Source organism: Setaria italica, chromosome IX (genome assembly GCF_000263155.2).
Source record: "Setaria italica strain Yugu1 chromosome IX, Setaria_italica_v2.0, whole genome shotgun sequence".
Classification (NCBI taxonomy): Eukaryota; Viridiplantae; Streptophyta; class Magnoliopsida; order Poales; family Poaceae; genus Setaria; species Setaria italica.
The window spans coordinates 58,395,999-58,418,187 of record NC_028458.1 but is presented as its reverse complement, the minus strand read 5'-3'; the positions used below and the strand labels follow the sequence as shown (position 1 = coordinate 58,418,187).

Sequence of the window (22,189 nt, the reverse complement as noted above, 5' to 3'; positions counted from 1 at the left end):
GCAATTCTTTTATCAATAACATGATTGGAAGGTATGGCATGGAGCACAAATATTGAATTTCCAGTTAATTGCTTTTGTGTAGAGCACAATTGGCTCTTGACTGCCCTTACTTTTTACTAAAGTAGCGCTTTTATTTGGTGCCCTATCTTTAGTTTAGTTCAGGTGTGCTCTCATAGACTTAGCTAGAAATCATTGGAGAAGCTTCCCTACCTCCATCACTTCCTCTTTGTTCAAACACATAATGAAACATTATTTAGTAAACCTGATAGTAATACGTGCCTCCTAATATGTTATTTCATTCTTGTGACAGGTCTGCTGGGAAAATAAAAGTTTCGATTTTAGATACTTGTGACTTCTTGCTACCTGGCACAACTTATAAATTTATTAGTAAGTATTAATGTTGTTAAATAGTAAGTAAATTATTCTCCTTGTAATTTTAGCTTTGTCAAATTGGTTGAGTTATTGTCATAATGATCTAAACCATATGCTTTCTTTGTCAAGGTAATGCTCTAGATTCTGCTGGTGGTGGCACTGGGTCCATGATAAGGTAGATGAAACTTTTCATTACTACATTGGTGTCAAAATTCTGAAATACACCACGAGGTCCTCGTACTGACTGTTTATGTGAACAAACTGTCTAAGATCTTAGAGTGAGTCAATGATTACACTGCATTGATCATTGAATATGAATTGCCCGTAGCAACGCACGGGCACGATCCTAGTACAAGAAATAAATAATATGGCATGTGCTAACGCGCGAACATGCCCGCGCACGCGCGACGCTGCTCCTCCACGTACGATGAGCATCCAACGGTGCGCAAAAAAGCCAGAAAAAAAAGGAAAAACCTAAGTTGCCATGGAAAAAAAAGAAAAATGCCCTGTCAACTCACATTTTTGTCCGTTCCGAGAGACTAACGAGGGCACGTTTTTTCTTTAGATTTTAGGAATGATATTGGAAATGACAGCATTGGAAGCGGTCTTCAACATGGTGAGACCTTGTACTGGCTGCGCAAATGGGAGAGGCAAACCTTAAAGAAAAAATGCCACACAAATAAACCAACAAGTAAAATAAGGAATATATCAAGATAAAAAAAATAAGGAATATATATTTGTATATTTCACGGATACAATAGCAGCCTCGGAGATAATTGAACCATGTCCTCAAACTATACTATAAAGGTGCCATTACAACTATACTGAATATATATATATAGGATTATACTATACAATACCCTGGGTACGGAATAATCTATTCCGTACCCGAGCCCATCCGTCAAATAATCTATATTTGTATACACATTGCCTCCAGAAAGTGAAAAAGAAATTAGCTTACTCCAACTTTGTACGAACAATGAATTGTTTCCTACTCCATGACATTAAGAATCTCCATTGCACATGATTCTTGGCGATGATGTACTGGAGCCTAGGCTTAACTGAAAGTCTGCACCCTTGCAAAGTTCTCATTTATTTTGATACTAAACACGAGACTTATAAGAAAAGGTGCTCCTAGATTTTTTTTCCCAATAGAATAAAATTTTTAATGTTGGGATGTAGATAAATAGAAATGTCTACTTGAATAAATGAGCATCAGCTCCAAAGCCGTGCATCGCAGCCTGCATCTTTAGCTCCACATACATCATTTCTCTGATCATCCCCGACATGCACAGCCGCTCCAGGTTTGACATCAAAAAGTTCACACCTCGCAGGCCTTCAAAAATATTGTTGGGTTTAGCTTTTCTGCCTCAACCAGTTGGTAGAGTATTGAGACAAAAAAAAAACATGAGCTTTAAATACAGAAAACTTGCTGGAAATAAGTAGATATTGGGCACAACTATCTCTGATCTGAAGCTTGCTACGGCTAAAACATGTGTCAATAAAATACATAAGACCTGATATCTAAGCTTGAAACCCTGGTTATCAGAACAACCAAAGTCACGTGAATAGAAAGTGTCACCTGAACACAAAATAAAATGGTGAAGTAAAAATGGACCCATAACATCAAATCTCCTGTTTCAACAAAATAAAATTTGTGCGTGGACAAAGCGCTATATATCCTCTTAACTTTTGTATTTGCACTCTTAACTTTCGTATTTGCAGGAAAGGATCTGAATAATACCAGCATACATTAGTAAATGAGATAATGAGTGACAAACAACCAGTATAATTTACCATGATTATGCAATTTGTCCATCAGTGCAAACACTTTTAGATACCCTGCGCTTCGTTCTAGAGGTAAGAAGCAGTTTGAAACTACTAAATACTATAAGATGGGCTCCCATAATTAAGAAATATATATAAGATGGGGAACACAGATCTCCATCAAATAAAAATTGGCAAATTTGGCAATGTTATATATATCAGAAGAGGGTGCTGAAGCTCCATACAGAGCATTTTTTGTGCTACCCAATTTGAATCAATAGTAAAGATAAGCATAAGAAAAATGATGTCACCAATTATAAATGTAAATTGTCAACACAATCAAATTAAGATTGGGTTGGGTAAACTTCTACCAGCAGGTTATGGTGTATTACTATCATAAGGATTCTTCTCCTAGCAATATACCATATACTGAGTCGGTTTGGTTCGTTATCTGTATCCGGAATGAAATACTTGAACAAAGTTCAGAGGTGGTACCAAGTATAGAAGTACAAAGATTGCAATTTTGTTACATTGCCCTCTGAATATCCAAAGTACCCTCATCAACACCCCCATCCAATGTTTACACGCTAGCTGCAACAGACAAAATTAGCAAGGCACCTACACTTTGTAGTTAGTACAAGAGAATCATGTTATAGAAAGGCCAGTATAACTGCAATAGAGCATATTTCTCTCAATTGTCAGTGAAATGTGCTTCGCTGAGATCCATGAGCGGTGAGAACAACGAACATATCAAATCCAAAGAGTAAAAGATTTTTTGGTATGTTGCAGAGAAAAACTGAATGCAGCCACTGGGACATTTTGTCAAGCACATTGTTGATTACCAGTAGAGATGATGAGGTCCACGTGCTGCCAGCGGCCGTGGAATTCACCCGGCGTGCATCCTTATCAACCTTGACACCTCACCAGCTGCAGAGCATTGAACTATGAAAACACTGAATAATCTCATTCAGAAGTCAGATACTTGAATATGATTAAGTTATATGCTCCTATAGAAGTGAACAGCCTGAATCAAAATGTTATGTGGTACCACTTAATGTTTTTCTGCATGAAGTGCTAATGATGCATATGGTAGTGATCAAAATTCTTAACTTCTGTAAAGAAGAATCTGAAGCTTTTTTCGAACAGAAAAGACATAAAGATGCGGAGAACAAAGGACTTTGGAACCTGACGGGAGCAATTTCGCGTGTCTGATGTCCATGAACCAGGAAGTTGTCTTGTAGGCCAGTAGGCTGCGTCGATTTCGTCTGCGGCTTCGGCATGCCGGCGTGCAGGGCGACCTACCATAGCGGTGGGCCAGTGCAGGCGACGTCCAGAGCGGCTTAGCTTCGGGAGGCAACTGCTATCATCCATCCACAACTGGAAACGAACAACATATAGGCCATGTTTAGTTACTCCCAACTTCCAACTTTGACACTATGCAAAAAGAAGATTCCCCATCACATCAAACTTGCGGTACATGTATGGAGTACTAAATGTAGATGAAATTAAAAAGTAATTGTACAGTTTTGTTGTACTTTACGAGACGAATCTTTTGAGCCTAATTAGTTAATATTTGGACAATAATTCACAAATACAAACGAAACGCTACAGTGTGCTACAGTGCTGTAACAGTAATTTGGCACCTCCCAAATTGGCCAACTAAACAAGGCCTATACACAGGAAAAAAACTGAAGAGAGGAGGCCTAACCTTGCTCCTGCAGGCCGGCTTAGCTTCGGGAGGCAACTGCTGCAGGGGCGGGTGGTCAGAGCTCGGCGAGTGGGGCAGCAGCGGCATCCAGGCCGAGGCCAACGCGCGAGCGGGCGGCGGTGGCGGATCATGCCGGCATCTGACTGAACCTGGTCTGGTGGGGAGCGCGGCAGGCTGGTGAGGACCATGCCAGGCCGATGAGGAGCGCTGCGACCAACACGCCGGCGAGGCGTGGGGGCTGGCGGGGTGGTGAGGGAGAGGCGCCGATAGCACGGCGGGGCAGCGTGAGTGGCGGAGATTGAAATTGGGCCACGCCCGACCAAAACGCCGAAAGCCATTGGTCTGCACAAGAACAGTATAAGAAACTGTCAATTTAGCTTGTAAGAAGACAATACAAGGAAGAATAACTGCCCAGTAGTACAAAATACAGGCTTCACAACGACTACCACTTGTATGTCAAATGAAATAGAACATTTGAACGCTACTATATTTTGACAGGACTGAGAATGCATATTCAGACAAGAAGAAGCAAGTTTCTTTTCTGAAGCAAATTTTCATGGCATAGTAAAATTTCAACATAGGCTACAAAGGATAACAAGAAAGGTTGGTTTTTAACTCCCACTGGCCACAAGTTATTCAAATTTTGATGGCATAGTCAACTTACATAGTTATACACTAGATAGTTAAATGCAAAAGTGGATCATGCCATCACGTTTTAAACTCTCATCATACAAGAATAGAATGCGGAAAAAAGCTATTTCACATGTGAGCTAGATACCAACACCAAAGCAAATCATCCACCATTGCTTGCTTTGGAGTGGACTCAAATCCAACACAAGGTTGTGCTCTCTCTGTATAGCAGAATTAAGGAACGTGTTGTGTAAGTCGCCTTCGTATCATACCTCTTTGTACCATACATGGATGCTGAGGTTCAGCAGGATCACGTTGGTCAGGTGCTCAAACAGCTCCCTCCAATTTCCCTGCCAAGCAACACCAAGCAGATTAGAAAACAAAACAGAGCTGGTCCAAACTAGCTAGTGCAGAGGGGAAAAACACCATCATGGAGTGGTGGTTGAGAGCAGGTGAGGTGCCTTGCTCGGGGTGTCATCGTGGTCGGGATCCATGACGCCCAGGTCGACAAAGCTAGAGTACAAAAGCAGGCTTCACTACTACTTGTATGTCAGATAAAATAGAACATTTGAACAATATAATAATTTTCCGAACTGACAATATAGATTTGGACAAATAGAACCAAGTCTTCCATAGCATTGTTCTTTTCTGAAGCAAATTTGCATGGCCTAGTAAAAATTCAGATATAGACTAAAATAATATATGGTGAACAACAAAGCTCAGATTTTTAAGTCCCATTGGCCTGAAGTTATCTAAGGCTTCACGGCATATCGTCAATTTACATAGTTATACTACAGTAGATAGTTAAATGCAAAATGGACGCCTACGCTTCCCCAATAGCCATCAGCAGAAATTGATCTCAAATCTGGAATCGCTAGATTCATATTAAACAAGTAATATTTGAACAAAACTAATCTCAAAACTGCAAAGAAAACAAAATGGGTAGCAATAGCACGCTGGATTCAATATCCTGACCAGCTCGAGCTAGCTAATTTTGCACATCACGTCAATGTTTAGAACAAACCTAAGCATTTACTAAACGGTAGTACATTTGCACACTCATGCCCTCGAAATTACGGCCAAGAACCATGTCTTTGTACAACTCCAATGGCTCTTCCCGTGTCACAGCCTGCATAAAGCGAGATACTTGGAATTAAGAAGACAGATTTAACAATTGAAGTTATCAAGTTTTCTTAATATACAAACGTAGCTGGTTCTGAACATGAAAAGCTTCCAAAATTGGACAATTAAAGTTCTCAACATTTCACATACAAGAATAATTGGCACATTTCAGTTACAAGCTAGATGAAAATAGTGCTGCAATTCTGAAATTTCATGATCAAACCCTAAAGTGAACTTTTCAAGCATAATGGACTCAAATTATAGAATTCCCATTGGCTTCAAGCTTACATAGTTATACACTAGAGAGTTAAATGCATCATGCCATCATGGCAGTATGTTTTTGACTCTAATCATACAAGCATAGAATGTGAAAAAAGCTATTTGACAAATGAGCTAGACACCAACACCAGAACAAGGTTCCAGCACAGCTCATTGTCCCCAGGGCACGACAATACAACATTGAAAATAATTAACATCACCATCTATCTATGTAACAGAAAAAGGAGGTACCTTGGGGTTCCGATGTCAACAAGCCCCTGAATGGCGGCTTCGAGGTCGCAGCGGTGGGTATCGGGGGCGAGCCCCTGCACGACGTCGACACGCCCCACCCGGCCTACAGATCTGGCAAGTATGTTTTAGAATTAAAAATAGTGAACAGCCTGCTACACTTTCCCAATTGGAATAAAAAAGGCATCAACATAAGTTGATAGTAAAATGCACCATGATATCATGTGAGTATGTTTTTAACTCTCGTCGTACAAGCATACACGTCAGCTAGACACCAACACCAAAACAAGGGTCCAGCACACATCACAGTTTTCACGGCACGACACTACAACACTGAAACTAAGGGGGTGTTTGGATACACCCCCATAAATTTTAGTACCCGTCACGTCGGATGTTTGGATACTAATTAGCATCCGAACATCCGATGTGACCCCTCCTAAAGTTTAGTACCCGCATCCAAACACCCCCTAACATCACCATCTATGTTACAGGGAAAAGGAGGTACCTTTGGATGCTGACGTCGACAAGCTCCAGAACGGCGGCGGCGGCATGGTCGCCACGTTGGGACTCGGAGACGAGTTCCTGCACGACGTGGACTAGCCGCACTCGGCCTACAGATCCAGCAAATATCTGTTAGAATAACTACACTTTCCCAATTCGAATAAAAAGGAATCAACATAAATTGGTTGCAAACATGATGCCAGGTTCATATAAATCTCAAATCTGCAAATGAGAATGAAATGGATTCGATATTCTGACCACCTCAAGCTAGCTAATTGTGCACATAAGTCCAATGTTTAGAACAAACCTAGGTATTGACCTCTCTGGTTCTACATCTAGCTCACACAAATGGACACCCAAAAAGTTATTTCAACCCAAATCGAGGAATAATCTGATGCTACACAAGAAGCTATGACAGCAGGTCCAAAGTAAAGTATCAAAACCTAATCAACTCTACAGCAGCTATACTATTTGGATTGAAATCTACACGAATAATATTTGATATGAGAGCACGCACATACACCGACTCAGTCCTAAATAATGTCATCTAAACAGCAGCTATACTGGGCGAGGCTGGGGCGGCACGCGCGATGGAGGAAGAAAGGGGATCGATCGAGGGAGGGAGAGGCTGGGAGGCGGTGGATTGGGAGAGAGCAGCAGGGGGTTTGGCTCGTGCGTGCACTCCTTTGCGTTTTCGGCCCGTTGGATGGGTGGGTGCGGACGACTCAGATCGCGTTCTCTGCGGCGATCCGATCCGCGGGAGGCGGGTTTGTGTGTTGTGATTGGCTCTCGGTTGGTATTCGTTGACGCGAGTCAGAACCGGAGGAGACAGGCTGCCCTGCATCACACATGCGCCTCCCAAGCCATCATACCCGTTGCACGCATCGGTATCGGCCGTGTTGGTGCATATAATAATGTGGCAATGCGTGTAAAAACGTATACTCCTACATGGAGTATGTGTAGCCGTGTAGGTAAATGTACGTGACCCAAGTGGAGCCACTTAGGGACTTTTAACACTTTTTTTATTACATTCCTATCCAAACAGATGTGTTAAAAGGGGTGTTAAACTTGTTAAAAGTGGTCTATTCCCCGGTTGCCCCTCTCTCTCCTCTACTGCCCCCATCTTCCTCCCGCATTGCCCCATCGCATCTGTCCCGCCGCAAGCTCCTCCCGCCGGCCATCCTTCCCGACCGCCATCACCGCCCGCAGGTCCTCCCCTCCCGCCATCCTCGCCAGCCGTTCCTTCGCTCCCGTTGCCTTCCCCTCCCCCCTTTCTCCCCTCCCGCCGCCATCCCCATCCGCATCTCCTCCACTCCCGCCCTTCTTTGTTTCCTCCCCACGCCACCCCAGATCCATGGCATCCACGCCGCCCAGAGTGCGCCGCGTTGCCCTGAACCCTCAACCGGGGCTCATGGACGGCCACGGTGACGATGGGTTGCAAGACCTATTCTCCCAGGTGGATCCACCTCTCCTCGTCGGCGGGATCGACTTCTTCTCGCAGGCGGAATTTTCTGGAGCTCCTCATCACGGTTTGCAGTCCCTAGATCTCAACTCTCAGGCCAAAGAATTCCCCGACCTCAACTCATACTCCAAGATGCTTTGGGGAGAAGGAGCACCCCGGGGCCACAGCAGCCGTACCCTTTGCTTACGCGCACCTCGCAATGGAGGAAGAGGAGGAGGCGGCGGCGGCAGAGGAAGTGGTGGCGGAAGAGTCGGCGGCGGCAGCAGAGGCGCCGACGGCAACCGGGGAGGTGGCAGCAAAGGGCATGCAACAAGGTCTCTCTTTGTTGGTTCGTTGCCCGAGGGTGCTGCCGGCAGCGTAGGACGTCCCTGTGGCTGCGGAAGAGGTGCCGGTACCCATGGAGGAACATTCATTGCAAATGATGGAGCGCCTTTTGGTGGAGAGGATTGGGTTGATGCTGATGAAGAAACGGTGGTGCACATAATGTGGAAGTTGTATTCCCAGGCTCTAAGGTTTTTTCTTGAACTCATCTTCTTCTTCATGGTTGTCCCCGTGCCTGCTTAGTTTGTGATGGTTACAACTAGGAATTGGTTAGAATTTGATGGTTACAATTATGATTTGTCGTGCTTGAAATGTCATGCTTGAAACGGGTTGGTTCAGTTTGTTGGTCCAATATAAATAGGTTCAGTTTGTCATGCTTGAAAAGGTTTGATTTAGTTTGTCATGCTTCCAATATGAAATGGTTCAGTGTGTGATGGGTTTCTATGTTTCTGTTATGCACTAGATAAAAACTGACAAAGCACAATGGACAGAACCAAATACCCATCTGTTGTGTGATTTATGGGTTGAGCAAATTAGAGCAGGCAACTGCCACAAAGGCACCATGTCTGGAAGAGGTTACAAGATAATTGTTGACAAATACTCCATGGTCACTGGTTTGAAACATGACAAGATGCAGCTTAGAAATAGAATTAATCAACTGAAAATTATGTATGGATTCTGGAAAGAACTTCAAAAGCAGAGTGGATTTGGAAGGAAGGCAGATGGTACTGTATCTGCCCTAGAATGGTGGTGGAAAGACAACACAAAGGTGAGGGGCATTCAGTACATTTGCATGCAGTTAGTAGTCCCTTTATTTGCATTCTTGTGTAAACTCAAAATCTATTTGCAGGAAAGATTTAGTGAATGTAAGAAATTACAGTATGGTGCTCCAGAGTATATTGATCAGCTAGAGGAAATATTTTATGATGTCGTAGTGGACGGATTTACCTCTTATCTGGTTGGATTTGATGGGGAAGAAGAACAAGATGGTGAAGATGTATAAGAAGAAGATGCATATGGTCTAGATGGGTTGTACCATGACTTTGAGGACAGCCTAGTGAGCAATAACAGCAGGAAGAGAGGAAGTAGCACAAACACAAGGTCCACTGCCACAAGTCCTTCCAAGAAATCCAAAAGTCCTTTGATTACAGCCATGACCAACCTAGTTGATAAAATGACTAATTCTGAATATACTAATGATAACATATTTGTGTACACATGGTTTTACAACTTAGACTTCATAAAGAAGGGTGGGGTTATTCTAGGATTGCTCAAGGTTCATTGGGAAAGTTATTCTGTTTCTGAATATTTTTTCGTATCTCTTCTGAAATTACCATCATTACCCTTATCATTACTTAATTTTCTCTCATCCATTTAATTAGGTTCATATTCCAAATTTTATTTCATTAACCAAACAGCAAGCTATGAAGCTACAAATTTAACAGAAACTTGGCTTTGTCATTACTAAGCTACTGCACAAAATTGAGATCCATTGGAGGTCCACAAAAATCATTAAAAATACTTTATTACCCTAAGGTAGCATGTACTTAATTCTTTTTTAAAATAGAAACTGATAATGAATCTGGGGTTGACATTTTAACAGTGAGTTCCAGGGGTGAATTAGAGCCTTTGGTGAATTTTTCAAAATTTTTAGTGCAGGACATATATTTTCCATATATTCCTCTTGTTTATTCTTCTCTAAAAAGGAAAGTGGGTCTTATTAACCCTCAGACAGTATTTTCATATTTTTTTTCATGTGAACTATACCTTAAGACTGAATTATTCCAACTAGGTTTACATTTTTCTCTTCTCTGGATTAAGTATTATGCAAAAAGATAATTTAAACCTTAGATTGCAATTATAAAACTAAAACAAAGACTTAAACATCTGAATTAGGTTCCAAATCATTTTTCCAAGCTTATATTCTCTGAGACAAGCACTTGAGAGTTGGATTCATCCTTTTAACATTTTTCTGTGATTTACTATGATTTAAATAGCTTAAACAAGGATTAAATTATATAACATTAATTCTAACAGTGACATGTGCCAAAATTATTTTTATCAGAAACCATACTTCATACTGAGTCTAGAAAAATTGATTTGATATTTTTCTGATTTTTCTACAATTTATGGTGCATTTTCAAAGTTCACTATATTTTCTGCCGAAAACAAAGCAAAACCGACACAAACTTGCGATCTAGCCCTCACGTCTTTGGTTTAACCGCGCAAGGGTCCTTGATTCTTGTGCTAAGGCCCTTGGAAAAAGGTAAAAGACACAAGGGTGTCCCTAGCGGCGCGCATGGCGGCGGTCCGACCGAAATCCGGCGATGCGCCGACCAATCCTGAGCAAGAAGTTGCGGGGGAGGTGCGGGAGCTCACCGGGAGTCGATTGGTGGCAGTTGGGGGCACGGAGGAGGTTCGTTGGAGGCGGCATGATGCGGGGCGGATCTTGCGGCGCCCGCGGCGGTCCTTCCTGCGTTCCGGCGACGGCGGGGCTCCTCGCGGGCAACGAGCGGGCGCAAGAGCTTCACGAGGTGATGGCGAAGCGATTGGTGGCGACGGCGAGGCACTGCGGAGGTGGGAGCTCCGCGGAGAGGTTGCTCGGTAGCGCGCGAGCGAGACAGAGCAAGGGCGCGGCGAGCTTGCGAGAGGGGAAGGAGAGCGCGTGCGGGGCTGGCGAGCCATTTATAGGCGAGGCGAAGCTCCAGGGCCAGCGGATGGGACCGGAGGGGAGCTGCACGTGCTACTGTAACCATTAATGGTGGTGGAGCCATTGGCGCAGGCAGGGGCGCTGTAGGCGAGGAGCGCGGGATTGGGCGAGAGCCGGCGTGCGTGGCAATAACGGCTTTGCCGGGACGCGACACTAGCGATGGGGGGGAGTTGTCACAGCCGGGCATCGGTTGGCGGAGGCGGCGGCGTCGCGGGGGCACGAGCATAGAGCAGAGCAGCGGGCAGGACGCGCCCTCGGGCGAGGCGAGGCGGAGCAGAGGGCTGCAAGCGAGCGCGGTGCACGACTAGGCGTCGGGCGCTCGAGGTGTCGTCCTGTCGCGACCGGAGACCGGGCGACGGTGCTGCACCGGTGAGCGGGAGCCACGCGGCGAGCGACGGGTGGAGCGCGAGCGCGTGTGAGCTGAGCGTGCTCTGCCTCAGAGGGATTCACGGGATCGGGAGATGGGACGGTCTTCGAGCGCGATTTACTTCAGATTTTTGAACTGCGCGACATTAACTCCCTTTACAAAAGTTGCAGACCTAAGATCCAAGTTCAATTCTTGTATTTTGTGCGAGTTCAAAATCGTAGTAGATTTGAAGATAAAATGCTTCAAATTTGTGCTAGGGTTGACCATTTTAGCTGTGTTTGACTTCATTTTTGAAAACCTTTTGTGCAGATTTTGGTCTAACTCCAATAATCAAAGTTGTTAAGGGCTTGTAGCATTAAAACTTTCATATAAGGCTTGAGTCAAGTTTACATTAGAAAATTTAAGATAAAGAGCTCCAAAGTTGGGACTTTATCTGTTTTTCTTAATTTAGCACAGATTTGAATTTCGAGTTTTTGAAGGTCTTCTGCTCAGATTCAGACAAAATGCTAATTATAAAAGTTGTTAGGATTAGTGAGTTCTACAACTCTTAGTTGGGCAAATTTTTAAGTTCTCATACAAAAATTTGAATTGAGGCTTAAACACTCTATTAAGCTCTTGAGGACAAAGGTGTCTTTTTACTTGTATACTCAGCTGCTAATTGTTCTCTTATGCTCTAATGACCTTACTTAGGGTTAATCACGGTTTAATTAGTCTAGGTTGTTACAGTGTGGAGGTGGAGAGGTGCGATCATCATCCCAAATCTCCGCCAAGGGCCCCTCGCAGTGGTTGCGTCAAAGTTGGAGGCAAGGTGCCATCTGGAAAGCTCACGCGTTGCAAGTTCATCATCTTCTCAAGTGATGACAAGGCACCGACGATGCATAGCAGAATGGGCATCGTCGCACCAATAAGGCGTTCAACAACGGTCCGCGGGATCAAGCGCAAGGGCTATGTGAAGAGGACGCCCAAGTACCCGCCGGCTGACTATGGAGGTGATAGCGAATGGGAGGACAACGATGAAGAAGAATATTATGAAGAAGAGGATTCCAACACGTTCTGGGACTGGGTTGTTTTTCAGAAGAAAAGAAAGGAGGAAGATGAATGCCGTCAAGACAAGGGCAAAGAGAAAGTCCTAGAAGACGACGGGCCAGAACCGGAGGAGCATGATCGTACATGTTGTACCACTTGCAAGAACAACATCCACTACCTCTTCGACACCATTGATGGCATCCAGCATAGATTGCAAGCTCTGGATCGGAAGGTTGAAGTCGATTATCGGTGTCACAAGGATGACTTCACGTTCTTGTAGAGGAATGTGAGGAAGCTCTTCGCGATGTGCGGCAATACAAGGAAGAACAAAGCTAATGGCGAAAGAATCAGCGAGGGTTTCGAATGCGAGGAGTGCGGGAGGTGTCACTAGGAATGTCCAAGTGTTTTTTTTTTCAATGTTCCAGTTTCACATATCTAAAATTCTTGTGTGAGTGTCCACCGATGAACATAGTTTGTTTAATTTTTAACTAATATTTCAATCTTTGAATTGTTAGTTATACGTTATTTCAGTTTCAACAATCTCTTTTTCAGTTTCAACAATCTCTTTTTACCACGTGCGTGCTCATGTGCACGTCCACTATATTGATTAATTGTGGAAGGTATTATACACCCAGTTATTCAGTACTCCTCATCAGACCCTCTGATTCTAGCTTTCCTAATTCAATAATAATTCCCTAATATTGGATCCATTAATTTCTGGAAACAAAATTGCCGAAAGGACCACCGAGCATTTGCGATCAGTTGCGTCGAGAGGGTCTTGATCCAGGGACGGCAATATTATAGTAACTATTTATTATTTCCTTGACTCCTGGGCCCGACAAACACCCGCGACAAGTCCCCTTCTTCCGGAATATCAACAGTGTTTCGTAGGAAACTGAACTGTCACTCCTTTCTCTTCCTCGAGTCCTCCATTGACACCGCAAGAAAACCCCAGTCCGGTCTGGACACCCTTTGCAACTGACGGCACAAATCCCACTCATTCTACACCAATGGCCTTCCTCAACATAGATCCTTCGCCGATGATGCTCCTGGGGTTCGAGAGGGTCCTAACCCAGGGACAGCAGCAGTTCGCGCACGTGGTTATGCTAAGAACAAGACCCAACAACGAGGACCTCGCCATCATCACTGTCTCCAATCTTCCCCCCGGTGATATTCCCTTCGACGAACTCCGTCACCGCATTTTGGAATTTCTGGTAGGTATATATGGTGTTGTGGTCTGGGAAGTTCAGTCATGCCCATTTGGTAGAGGTCAGGCATTTGTGCGTTTGGACCGACCCTCGGACAAGGATGCTTTGGTTCACCATAGTCCGCACTGGCATGAAGGGCTAGGTTTCGAGTTTGTCAATCACAACAGGAGGGCCAATGCTAGAAGGGTGCTTTTCAATAGAGAATGATGGCTCATGTTGATAGGATATCTAGTGGATAGTCACTCAACAGTAGAGATTGAGGACACAATCATGTCCTTTGGAAGGCTCATCTTGTGGTAGAGGGATAATGTACTTTCCAGAGTCATTATCAAAATAAGAACTACTAATTTGGTGGATATTCCACATTATCCAATAATGTCTGAAGGAGATGACATCGAGGGAGTATCCCTAACAGTTCAGTGTGAGATCATTCAACAGACCATGATGGGTGATCTTTTGATGGATGAAGACATTCCTCCTGGTGGTTTTGTTGATGACTTTATAGTCCCTGGCTTCCTGAGCCCCAATGAACTGTTGCCTCCTTTTCACCCTCCTGGGCCCCTCAACATCAACGTCAGCCCAGCATTGCCTGACCTGAATGCAAATCCTGATGAGGCCATGCCTGAAGCACACGCATGGCCAGTAGTTGATGAGGTCGTGCCTGAAGCACACGGATAGCCAGAAGTTGATGACGTAGCAGTTCAGGTGGAGAACCAGGAAGGAGAAGTTCAACAAGATGAACTGGACCTCCAGATCCAGGAGGCTGAAGAAGATCCAGTCCAGGACCTTCCAGTTCAGGGCACTGGAGAAGACCTCGATCAGCTTAATGGCATGCCCGTACCGGAGAATGCTATAGCCAATGTGGATGAGCCATGATAGGGTTCTCGAAGTGGCTGGGCTCATTTTTACTCTTGAATCAATAGAATGTGTATTTTTTATCATCTTTTTAACTCTAAATGATAGTTTCATGTTAATATTTATTGACACTTGTATGTAATCCTTTTTTTATCACGTGCATGTGCACATGCACTTCTACTAGTATATATAGTATATATAAAATGTGGACCGCTTTTGCTCATTTTTTTTTGTCCAACTTAATCTTATTGACAAGTGAGCCATTGTGGTAAATATAGTCAACTCGGTGTACTAGCAGGCCCGCCCGTGTTAGACTCCAACCAATTCAAGTTTATTTGTGCACGATCACCACACCGGCTAGGACTCGATCATGACACGACAGTACATGAGCACCAGGACTCGATCTGGCTAGCACAACATGCATGTACACCCAAGGAAAACGTACGTGCAACGAGTACTAGCAGTGTACGATGATCAAGACGGGCTCGTCCACGAACTCCATCAGAGATGCTGTGTCGCAATTGGAGGAACAAAAAGGAAATCTGATGCTGTCCACGCAGATTCTTATTTTAAAGCCAGGGTGCACAGCGTGACACGCTCGAGATCTATCGTACGTTTCTGCTGCGACCTCGATCAATAAGGTACGTGGAACGTCGACGACCGGCGACATGGTGGGAGGCATCAAGGCGAGCGCCAACCATGTGGGCTGTCCTCGCCAAAAACGACCTCGGCGACAGCGAGAAGGCGGTGGCCATGGCCAGGAGTAGGAAACTTGACGACGGGGAGGCCAAGGACAAGCAGCAGCCCGCGCCCAACGGGGAGAGCTGCAGCGGGGTCGGCGGCGACGCTCCAAAGCACGGTCGCATGGACAAGAAGGCGAGCAACAGGAAGTAGAAGAAGAAGCAGCCGGCGGTGGCCAACGGCGAGCATCAGAACCAGGAGGAGATGATGAAGGGTCCGGCGCCGGCGCCGGCCGTGAGCACAGAAGGGGAGGCCAATGACGACGACGGCAGCGGCTACAACTCAGATCAGTCCGGCAGCGACGAGGATGACGATGGCGGAGCGGCGGGTGGCAGCTGCTGCCGGGGGTTGCTCCGCGGGCTGTTTCGTACCGCCGTTTTCATGGTCTTGCTGTCGTCGCTTGTTTGGATGTATTTTTCACACAATTAGACCATGCACATCTGAAATCAATTCCATCACAAAGAAAAGGAATCGTGAGGAAAGATCAATCAAATATTGTAATACCAGGGCATCAGACCTTTGTTACTTAAAAATGGATGTAATGCAAGATCCACATTATTAACAACAAGAAAGTATACATGCTAGGCCAACAAAAGAGTGGTCCTAGGGTCATCGTTAGCCACAGTGCAGCAAATGCTGTAACAAAAGTGACATGGATAGAAGAGTGACAGTTCTCAACAGTCAAACTTATGACATTTGAAAGTACTCTGTTAGCAATACTAAATGCTAGGCCACCAATATTTTACTAGAATTGCATAGAAACATGATGCACATGGGCACTGAGATTTCCATACCTGCCTCAACTGATGAGACTCTGATAGTCCTTCTCTTAGGAATAAAAATTCTAGGACACCAATATATTTCTACGCACTGAGCAGCAACCTCTAAAGGGAAAAAAAGAAATAAGTAATTAAATTAATCGGGATGGTTAGCTAATCAGCTTCAGTACATAACAACAATCAAATTAGGAGGGATGCCTAGCACATATATCAATTGGACACAGAAAGATAAATAGGAGCAGGATGGTGACCGTCCCCCACTCTGAAAGGAGAAGCTTTTTCTCATTTAACCCCCTCTCTTCCCTTCTTTTTCCATCCGAGCTCCCCTCTCTTCAAAATTGTACTTGTTCCCGTCGCAGGTATGTTCTTCGCCATGTCCCGCCTTCCGCACCGTGATCCCGAAGGTGCTCACCACTTCGAGCTTCTACTCCGCCTCCACGACACGGAGGAGGAGGAGGAGGAGAACCGCCGGCGCTGGGCCTGGCTCCCCATCCCGGATCCACCACTCCTCTCCAGTCCAGAATGGTATTTCTCCGCATGTTTCGTCGCCGGCGCGCACATATGGGTCTCTATCTGCGGCGAAGGCACCTTCACCTTCGACACCGCGCGCCGCCGGTGGCACAAGGAAGGCACCTGGGAGCTGCCTGTCATGATGGGCCAGGCGATCTTGGTCCCTGATTTTCTGGGCGACAGCCGGCAGCTGCTCTTCGGCTTCTGCTCCAAAGAGGAAGGAGGCCACTTCTGCGCCGTTGACATGGAGGCCAGGCCGCCGGCGATCATCAAGTCCTGGCCGGAGGCCCGTTTCTCCAGGCTCGGATATCGCCCAGTCCTCGAAACCGCCAGCCTTGCTTACTTTGGAGGCGGCAGATTTTGCATTTCTATGCTCATCGATACCGGATATATATATAATTACAAACCTTTCGTGACCAACAACATGACCAACTTGGTCAGGCTAACACGCCAAGCTATCACCTTCAGCGCCGTCGAGGTCACCCCAGAACTGCAGTTGCTGATACGCAAAGATGAATGGTACTCCATGCCACTAGGCTCCACGCTCTGCTCTATGTATAACATATAAGATATTGTACCTTTTATTATTATTATTATTATTTATTATTATCGAAATCATGTGCAGTTAGCGTTTCCTTGGAAAATAAAATGTTCGGACGTGCCTCCATTCTTCTCTATCTAATAACCGATTATGAATGCATGTACATGAAGCTTAGAACTTGAGAGAATGTAATATGACTGCTAGCTAGTGCTATGATTGAACCTATCTTAGAAGAGCTCTAAGCTGACATGTGGTTCCCCTCAGTTTAGGCCTACCCGTTGTTGTCTTGCTATGCTGCCTCCTCGTGCTCGCCACAATTGAGTTGCGGATTAAATCGAGGTCGGTTTCCAACCAAACAGTAGATAGGAGGAGGTCATCATTTTGTTGCTTGAATCATTTTGTATTGTCCATATTGGCAAACAGGGTAGTTTTGGGTCATTAGCACAATGGTTTTGTTAGGTAAAAACTTCACACCACCTTGTGTAAATTTAACACCCTGTATTGCTCACCCTGGTCATGGCTGTTTCGAGTGCCAAGGTCAAGTAATATGGTGTACATAGGTACTTACCTGTGGTAGATGTGTCACTGCTAGTGTTTTTTTTTGGGTATTTTGCAGTAACATTGTCATTTTGAATAATTACTGGGAATTGTACTGCTAAATGCTATTCAGGCACCTGCATTGGTACATACTGGGAGTACATTTATAGTTCTAAGTTTTCTTATTTCTTTCCATGTTCCTATAAATGATTGCTGTTACTTAAACTAGCTGGAGTAGTGCACATGTTCTTGAGTGACAACCTATTATTGTTGTCACCAAGTTCAGGTTCAGTACATCCTATTGCTTTCATTTCTTATACTCCTGAAAATGCTTTCATCTACTGCCAAACTGAAAATGCTTAATGGAGTAGTATTGGGAGTACTGCTTATTCTAATACTGGTAAGTACCTATACTCAGCTAACCTGTGCACTGTCAGTTCAGTTAATCTCTGAAAAGCAGCATTTCACATTCATAAGCAAGCTATGCCCAGTTAACATGTGTACTGTCAGTTCAGTTCAGTTACTCCTGCATGTACTGTCATTTACACATGCTCAAAATGTTCTGCTCCATAATTTGGGGCTTCTCTTATTCTTTTGTACTTCCAGCAGTCTCTTTCTCTTGTTCTCTCGTACTCCGAGAACTTGAGGTGGAGATGGTTCAAGAACGAATATAGATATCGAGATTCCTAAAATGAAATAAGTAAAGGAAATTATAAAATGACTTGTTACTATTAGCAGATGCAAGGGCAATACAATTACAACCGCTACTCCTAGATGGGTTGCATGATCTAGATGGAGTTTCATTTGAGTTCAAATTTAGAGTAGTTCAAATTTCCGTAACTGTGTAATAGAGCATGGCCACTTAGTCTACTTGGTACTGTAATATTCACCAGGTACTTGAAGTCCAGGTTCTTGCTATGAATCAGGTGAAGAGCTGCGTCAGAGCTTGTATGCTAATTATGCTGCATTCATCAGGTACCTAGAGGTGTTAATTATGTTGTATTCATTAAGTGTGAAATTGTCTGAATTTAATCATACCTATGAGAGTATCTTCCTGAAACGCATAGTATATCTTCTGATAAATTCCTCTTCCTTAGTCCTGTTTCTCTAAATTGGTTAGTCCTGTTTCTCTAAATTGGTGTGCGGCTGTGTGCGCTAGCATGTTTTACTGCTAATACTATGGTCTCTCAACTGCTGCACGGTCAATAAGAGTAGCAACACTTCTTGGAACAGTTTCTTTGTTACAATTTTTCTATTGTTCCTTGTGGCTGGTGTTCACTTAATTTCTTGTCTTTTTATGGTAACATCCTGTTAAACACACAGTCTGTTATAATATAGTGTCTAAAAACTAGTCTCTTGGTTATCAGAACATCAAAGGAGTTATCTGACCTCGAAAGGGAGCTGCAATCTACTCCACTGAACACACAGTCAACTCTAATTCATGGTCTTTCGAAGGGGTTCAGATCGATTCCTTGACTACAGAACCTGATGGTTCTGCAGAAGAGAACATGTCTATAGTTGAGAACCAGGAGCTACTGATCACACTCCAAAGAAGACACTACTGACACTGACCAGATACACTATTTCCAACTCAACGTTCTTTAGTCCTTTAATATATCTGAGTGTCGAGATATATATTCTTACTACAAAAAACAAAACGAGCTTTCAGCCATATACAGTAATGTATAACAGACCTAATGTATAAATTCTGTAGTATCTATATAACTAACTACACCAGTGTTCGCCGATTACATTTTAATTCCAGGGGAATAGGAAGCCGGTTCGTAGGCAGGCGAGATGGCCTACACGGTGGAGAGCCAGCTGGAGCGAGGCTAGTAAGTGCTCGGACATTATGTACAGGGCGTGGTTCATATCCTTAGGCTCAAAGCCCAGGCCATGCGGCACACACTTGTTGGCAAAGTCCTGGAGGCAGTGGCAGGTGGGGGCATGCTTGAGAAGTTCAAGTGGAGTACAGGTAGACTCCTTGCTTCTTAGAGAGTCATAGTCGCCCCTGAAATTTTAATGAAATCCAGTGAGCCGTATTATCATAGGTTAAATGAAGCAGGTCCTCTATGCATAAGGAAAACTTCAATAAAAAATAAAAAGGATACATGAGCATAGATATTCCATCACATCCGTGAGGATATTACTCAGATTGTTAACTCGATAAAGGGCAGAGTAACAGTTAACAAACTTTTAAATGGTCTTGTACAAGGGAATGTTCACATAGTATCAGATATTTCGAACTTTGCTAGTGAGCCCGTGACAAAAACATCTAAAGAAAATTGGGCAAGAGATAATAACAGAAAAGACATAAATCATCTCCTTTGCTAGTGAGCCCGTGACAAAAACATCTAAAGAAAATTGGGCAAGAGATAATAACAGAAAAGACATAAATCAATCTCCTGGATGACTGAAAGGATGAAAATAGGGGAGTAAAACAGAATTGCAATTTAATAAACATATCTGGGTTCTCCAGGTTAGCTTGGTACGAAAGTAAACAAACAAGATACTGTGTATTCATACCTCTCAATCACAGCTTGGACGTAAGGATTGGATTCTGCTATGATTTTCCAATGTCTCGGGTACACAAGCTGAGTCATCACGTATCTGAAATTTAACGGCTCAATCTTCCTCAGGATATCAACTGTGTATTGATATTCCTTCAGAAAGAGATGCCCTCTATTCTCCAGGGGGACCAGGCAGGAATGATATTGAATTGCCTCTGTCAACTTGAAGCTGTCCTGCTGACGCATAAGATAGAGCAAGTTGTGCACTTCGTCAGGTACAGACTCGTCCTCAGGCAGATGACTCCTGATCGAATAGGCCAAAAAGATAGCAGTACATTAGGCCATAAGAAAGAAAAGCAGCACACTGACTGTGAACATAATAGGCAAATAATAAACAGCACTATAATACAAAAACAGCAGTAGGGCAAGAAAGAAACAGCAACATGGCAAAATAGAAACAGCAGTAGGGCGAAAAAAGAAACAGTACCACAGGATGTTCTCAAAGATTCCTGCTAAGGCAGACATTGCTGCATCACAAGTTGGATTATCAGGGTTCTGCTCAAAGTCCACATTGCCAACAAATCTTGGACGGAAATCAGGGCGGGTTAGCACAATGCTGTTGACAGTTAAGTTGCGCGGGCAGCGGCCAATTCGTATGACACTCAGCAGCAACCGAATGGAGAGATACATGGTCTTTTGAGCATTCAGGTGAAGGCGTCTTGGGAGATACCCCTCCTCCTGGCCTTTGGGAGCATCTGCAACAAGAGGGCCTCCCTGGAGAGTATCCATGTAAGAATTCAAAGCAATCCAGCTCTCGCCATGGATAATGTAGTCACGCAAGTTTGCAGGCTCCATTTCCTTCGTCTTCTGCACCTGCAATACCTGCAATCATTGCAGAGATAATGTGAAACCTAATATACAGAAATCGACAGCATGCATTCATGTGTGTCTTTAGTTAAATTTGACTCTTAAACCCACACAGGTATCTAATATCATGGTAATTACAATCAAAGAGATACAGCAGGTACCAGGTAGGAGTAATACAGGCAGAATTTGCCACGAATTTGTTCTAAAACAAGACTGACATGATACACACAGCAGCTAAGAGTGGTAATATATGCATGATAATTTTTAAGATATTCAGAGGCGAGAAAAATATATATAACGCAACCGATCGTAGGAATTTCAGCATAGATAGGAATTACTGTAAACAAGAACACGTGACCAAAACAAAATGGAACTTGGCTAGAGGCACTTCAGACAGCCACTTCAAACGAAACTGGGAAGAGAATAATCAATTATGCATCAGAACGACAGTTGAAACAGGTATCCTTTGTCTCCTTGACAACAGGAGAATGATCCAATCTCCGACGCGGCCGGCGAAGACCCCGACGCGGCCGACGAGGAATCCACCGCGCACCTGGCGCGGGGCCTCGCCGGTGCGCATGGCCGACCGAGCGCCGACCCGCCCGAAGAAAAGTCTGTGCAGGGCCTCGCCGGAGAAGAAGGTGGGGAGGAAGACGGCGGCGAGCCTCCCCGCGGCCTGGCCGCGGGGCCTCGCCGCCGGGGACGATGTGGGGAGACGCAGGGACAGGATCGGTGGGATTACCTGTTGTTTTCTTGATTGGATCTCTCTTCTCCTTGATCTGGTTTCCTGTGGCGGCTAGGGCAGGGGAGGGGTGACCTTCCCGTATTTCTAACCGTTGGAGGCGGTGGTCGAAAATCCGATTTCTTTTCAGATGAAAATTCCGATCGTAAGCAAGCAATCTCCTCGTCACCTTCGGCCTCGAGATGCTATAAATAAAAATGGCCTTCGGCCCAGCGACGAAAGGCCCACACGATGAATGTGCGACGGGGCGGGCTGCGAGCCCAACCGAATCGCTTACAGAAAGGAATTTCGTTTTTTTTTATACAAGGCTTACAGAAAGGAGCTGTCTCTTCCCAGCCCACAAACAAAAGCGGCAAGCCCGCGGCAGCACTACATATAAATACCCTCCGCTCGCGGCTTCTTCCCC

The 22,189-nt window shown here is 44.5% G+C and overlaps 4 protein-coding genes across 4 annotated transcripts; 2 read left to right on the top strand and 2 right to left on the bottom strand.

Moving 5' to 3' along the window:
• Window positions 1-1,112: 1,112 nt before the first annotated feature.
• On the bottom strand, window positions 1,113-7,834 carry LOC101756632. The gene is made up of 9 exons (XM_022829815.1): window positions 7,747-7,834; window positions 6,612-6,717; window positions 6,110-6,220; window positions 5,684-5,693; window positions 5,514-5,606; window positions 4,750-4,881; window positions 3,848-4,189; window positions 3,325-3,516; window positions 1,113-3,066 (listed from the first exon to the last, which is right to left on the bottom strand). Exons 1-9 carry the CDS (start codon window positions 7,832-7,834, stop codon window positions 3,046-3,048), a joined length of 1,095 nt encoding a protein of 364 aa, XP_022685550.1. The 3' UTR covers window positions 1,113-3,045.
• Window positions 7,835-8,268: 434 nt separating this feature from the next.
• LOC105915206 lies at window positions 8,269-9,393 on the top strand. Its single transcript, XM_012849184.1, has 3 exons — window positions 8,269-8,397; window positions 8,854-9,159; window positions 9,241-9,393. The coding sequence occupies exons 1-3, from the start codon at window positions 8,269-8,271 to the stop codon at window positions 9,391-9,393; spliced, it is 588 nt and encodes a 195-aa protein (XP_012704638.1).
• A 6,816-nt stretch (window positions 9,394-16,209) lies between these two features.
• On the top strand, window positions 16,210-18,346 carry LOC101756234. The gene is made up of 2 exons (XM_004985986.2): window positions 16,210-17,105; window positions 18,271-18,346. Exons 1-2 carry the CDS (start codon window positions 16,438-16,440, stop codon window positions 18,308-18,310), a joined length of 708 nt encoding a protein of 235 aa, XP_004986043.1. The 5' UTR covers window positions 16,210-16,437; the 3' UTR covers window positions 18,311-18,346.
• Window positions 18,347-19,226: 880 nt separating this feature from the next.
• On the bottom strand, window positions 19,227-21,920 carry LOC101755831. Its single transcript, XM_004985985.3, has 4 exons — window positions 21,784-21,920; window positions 20,662-21,056; window positions 20,191-20,478; window positions 19,227-19,675 (listed from the first exon to the last, which is right to left on the bottom strand). The coding sequence occupies exons 2-4, from the start codon at window positions 21,027-21,029 to the stop codon at window positions 19,420-19,422; spliced, it is 912 nt and encodes a 303-aa protein (XP_004986042.1). The 5' UTR covers window positions 21,030-21,056; window positions 21,784-21,920; the 3' UTR covers window positions 19,227-19,419.
• Between the last annotated feature and the right edge of the window lie 269 nt (window positions 21,921-22,189).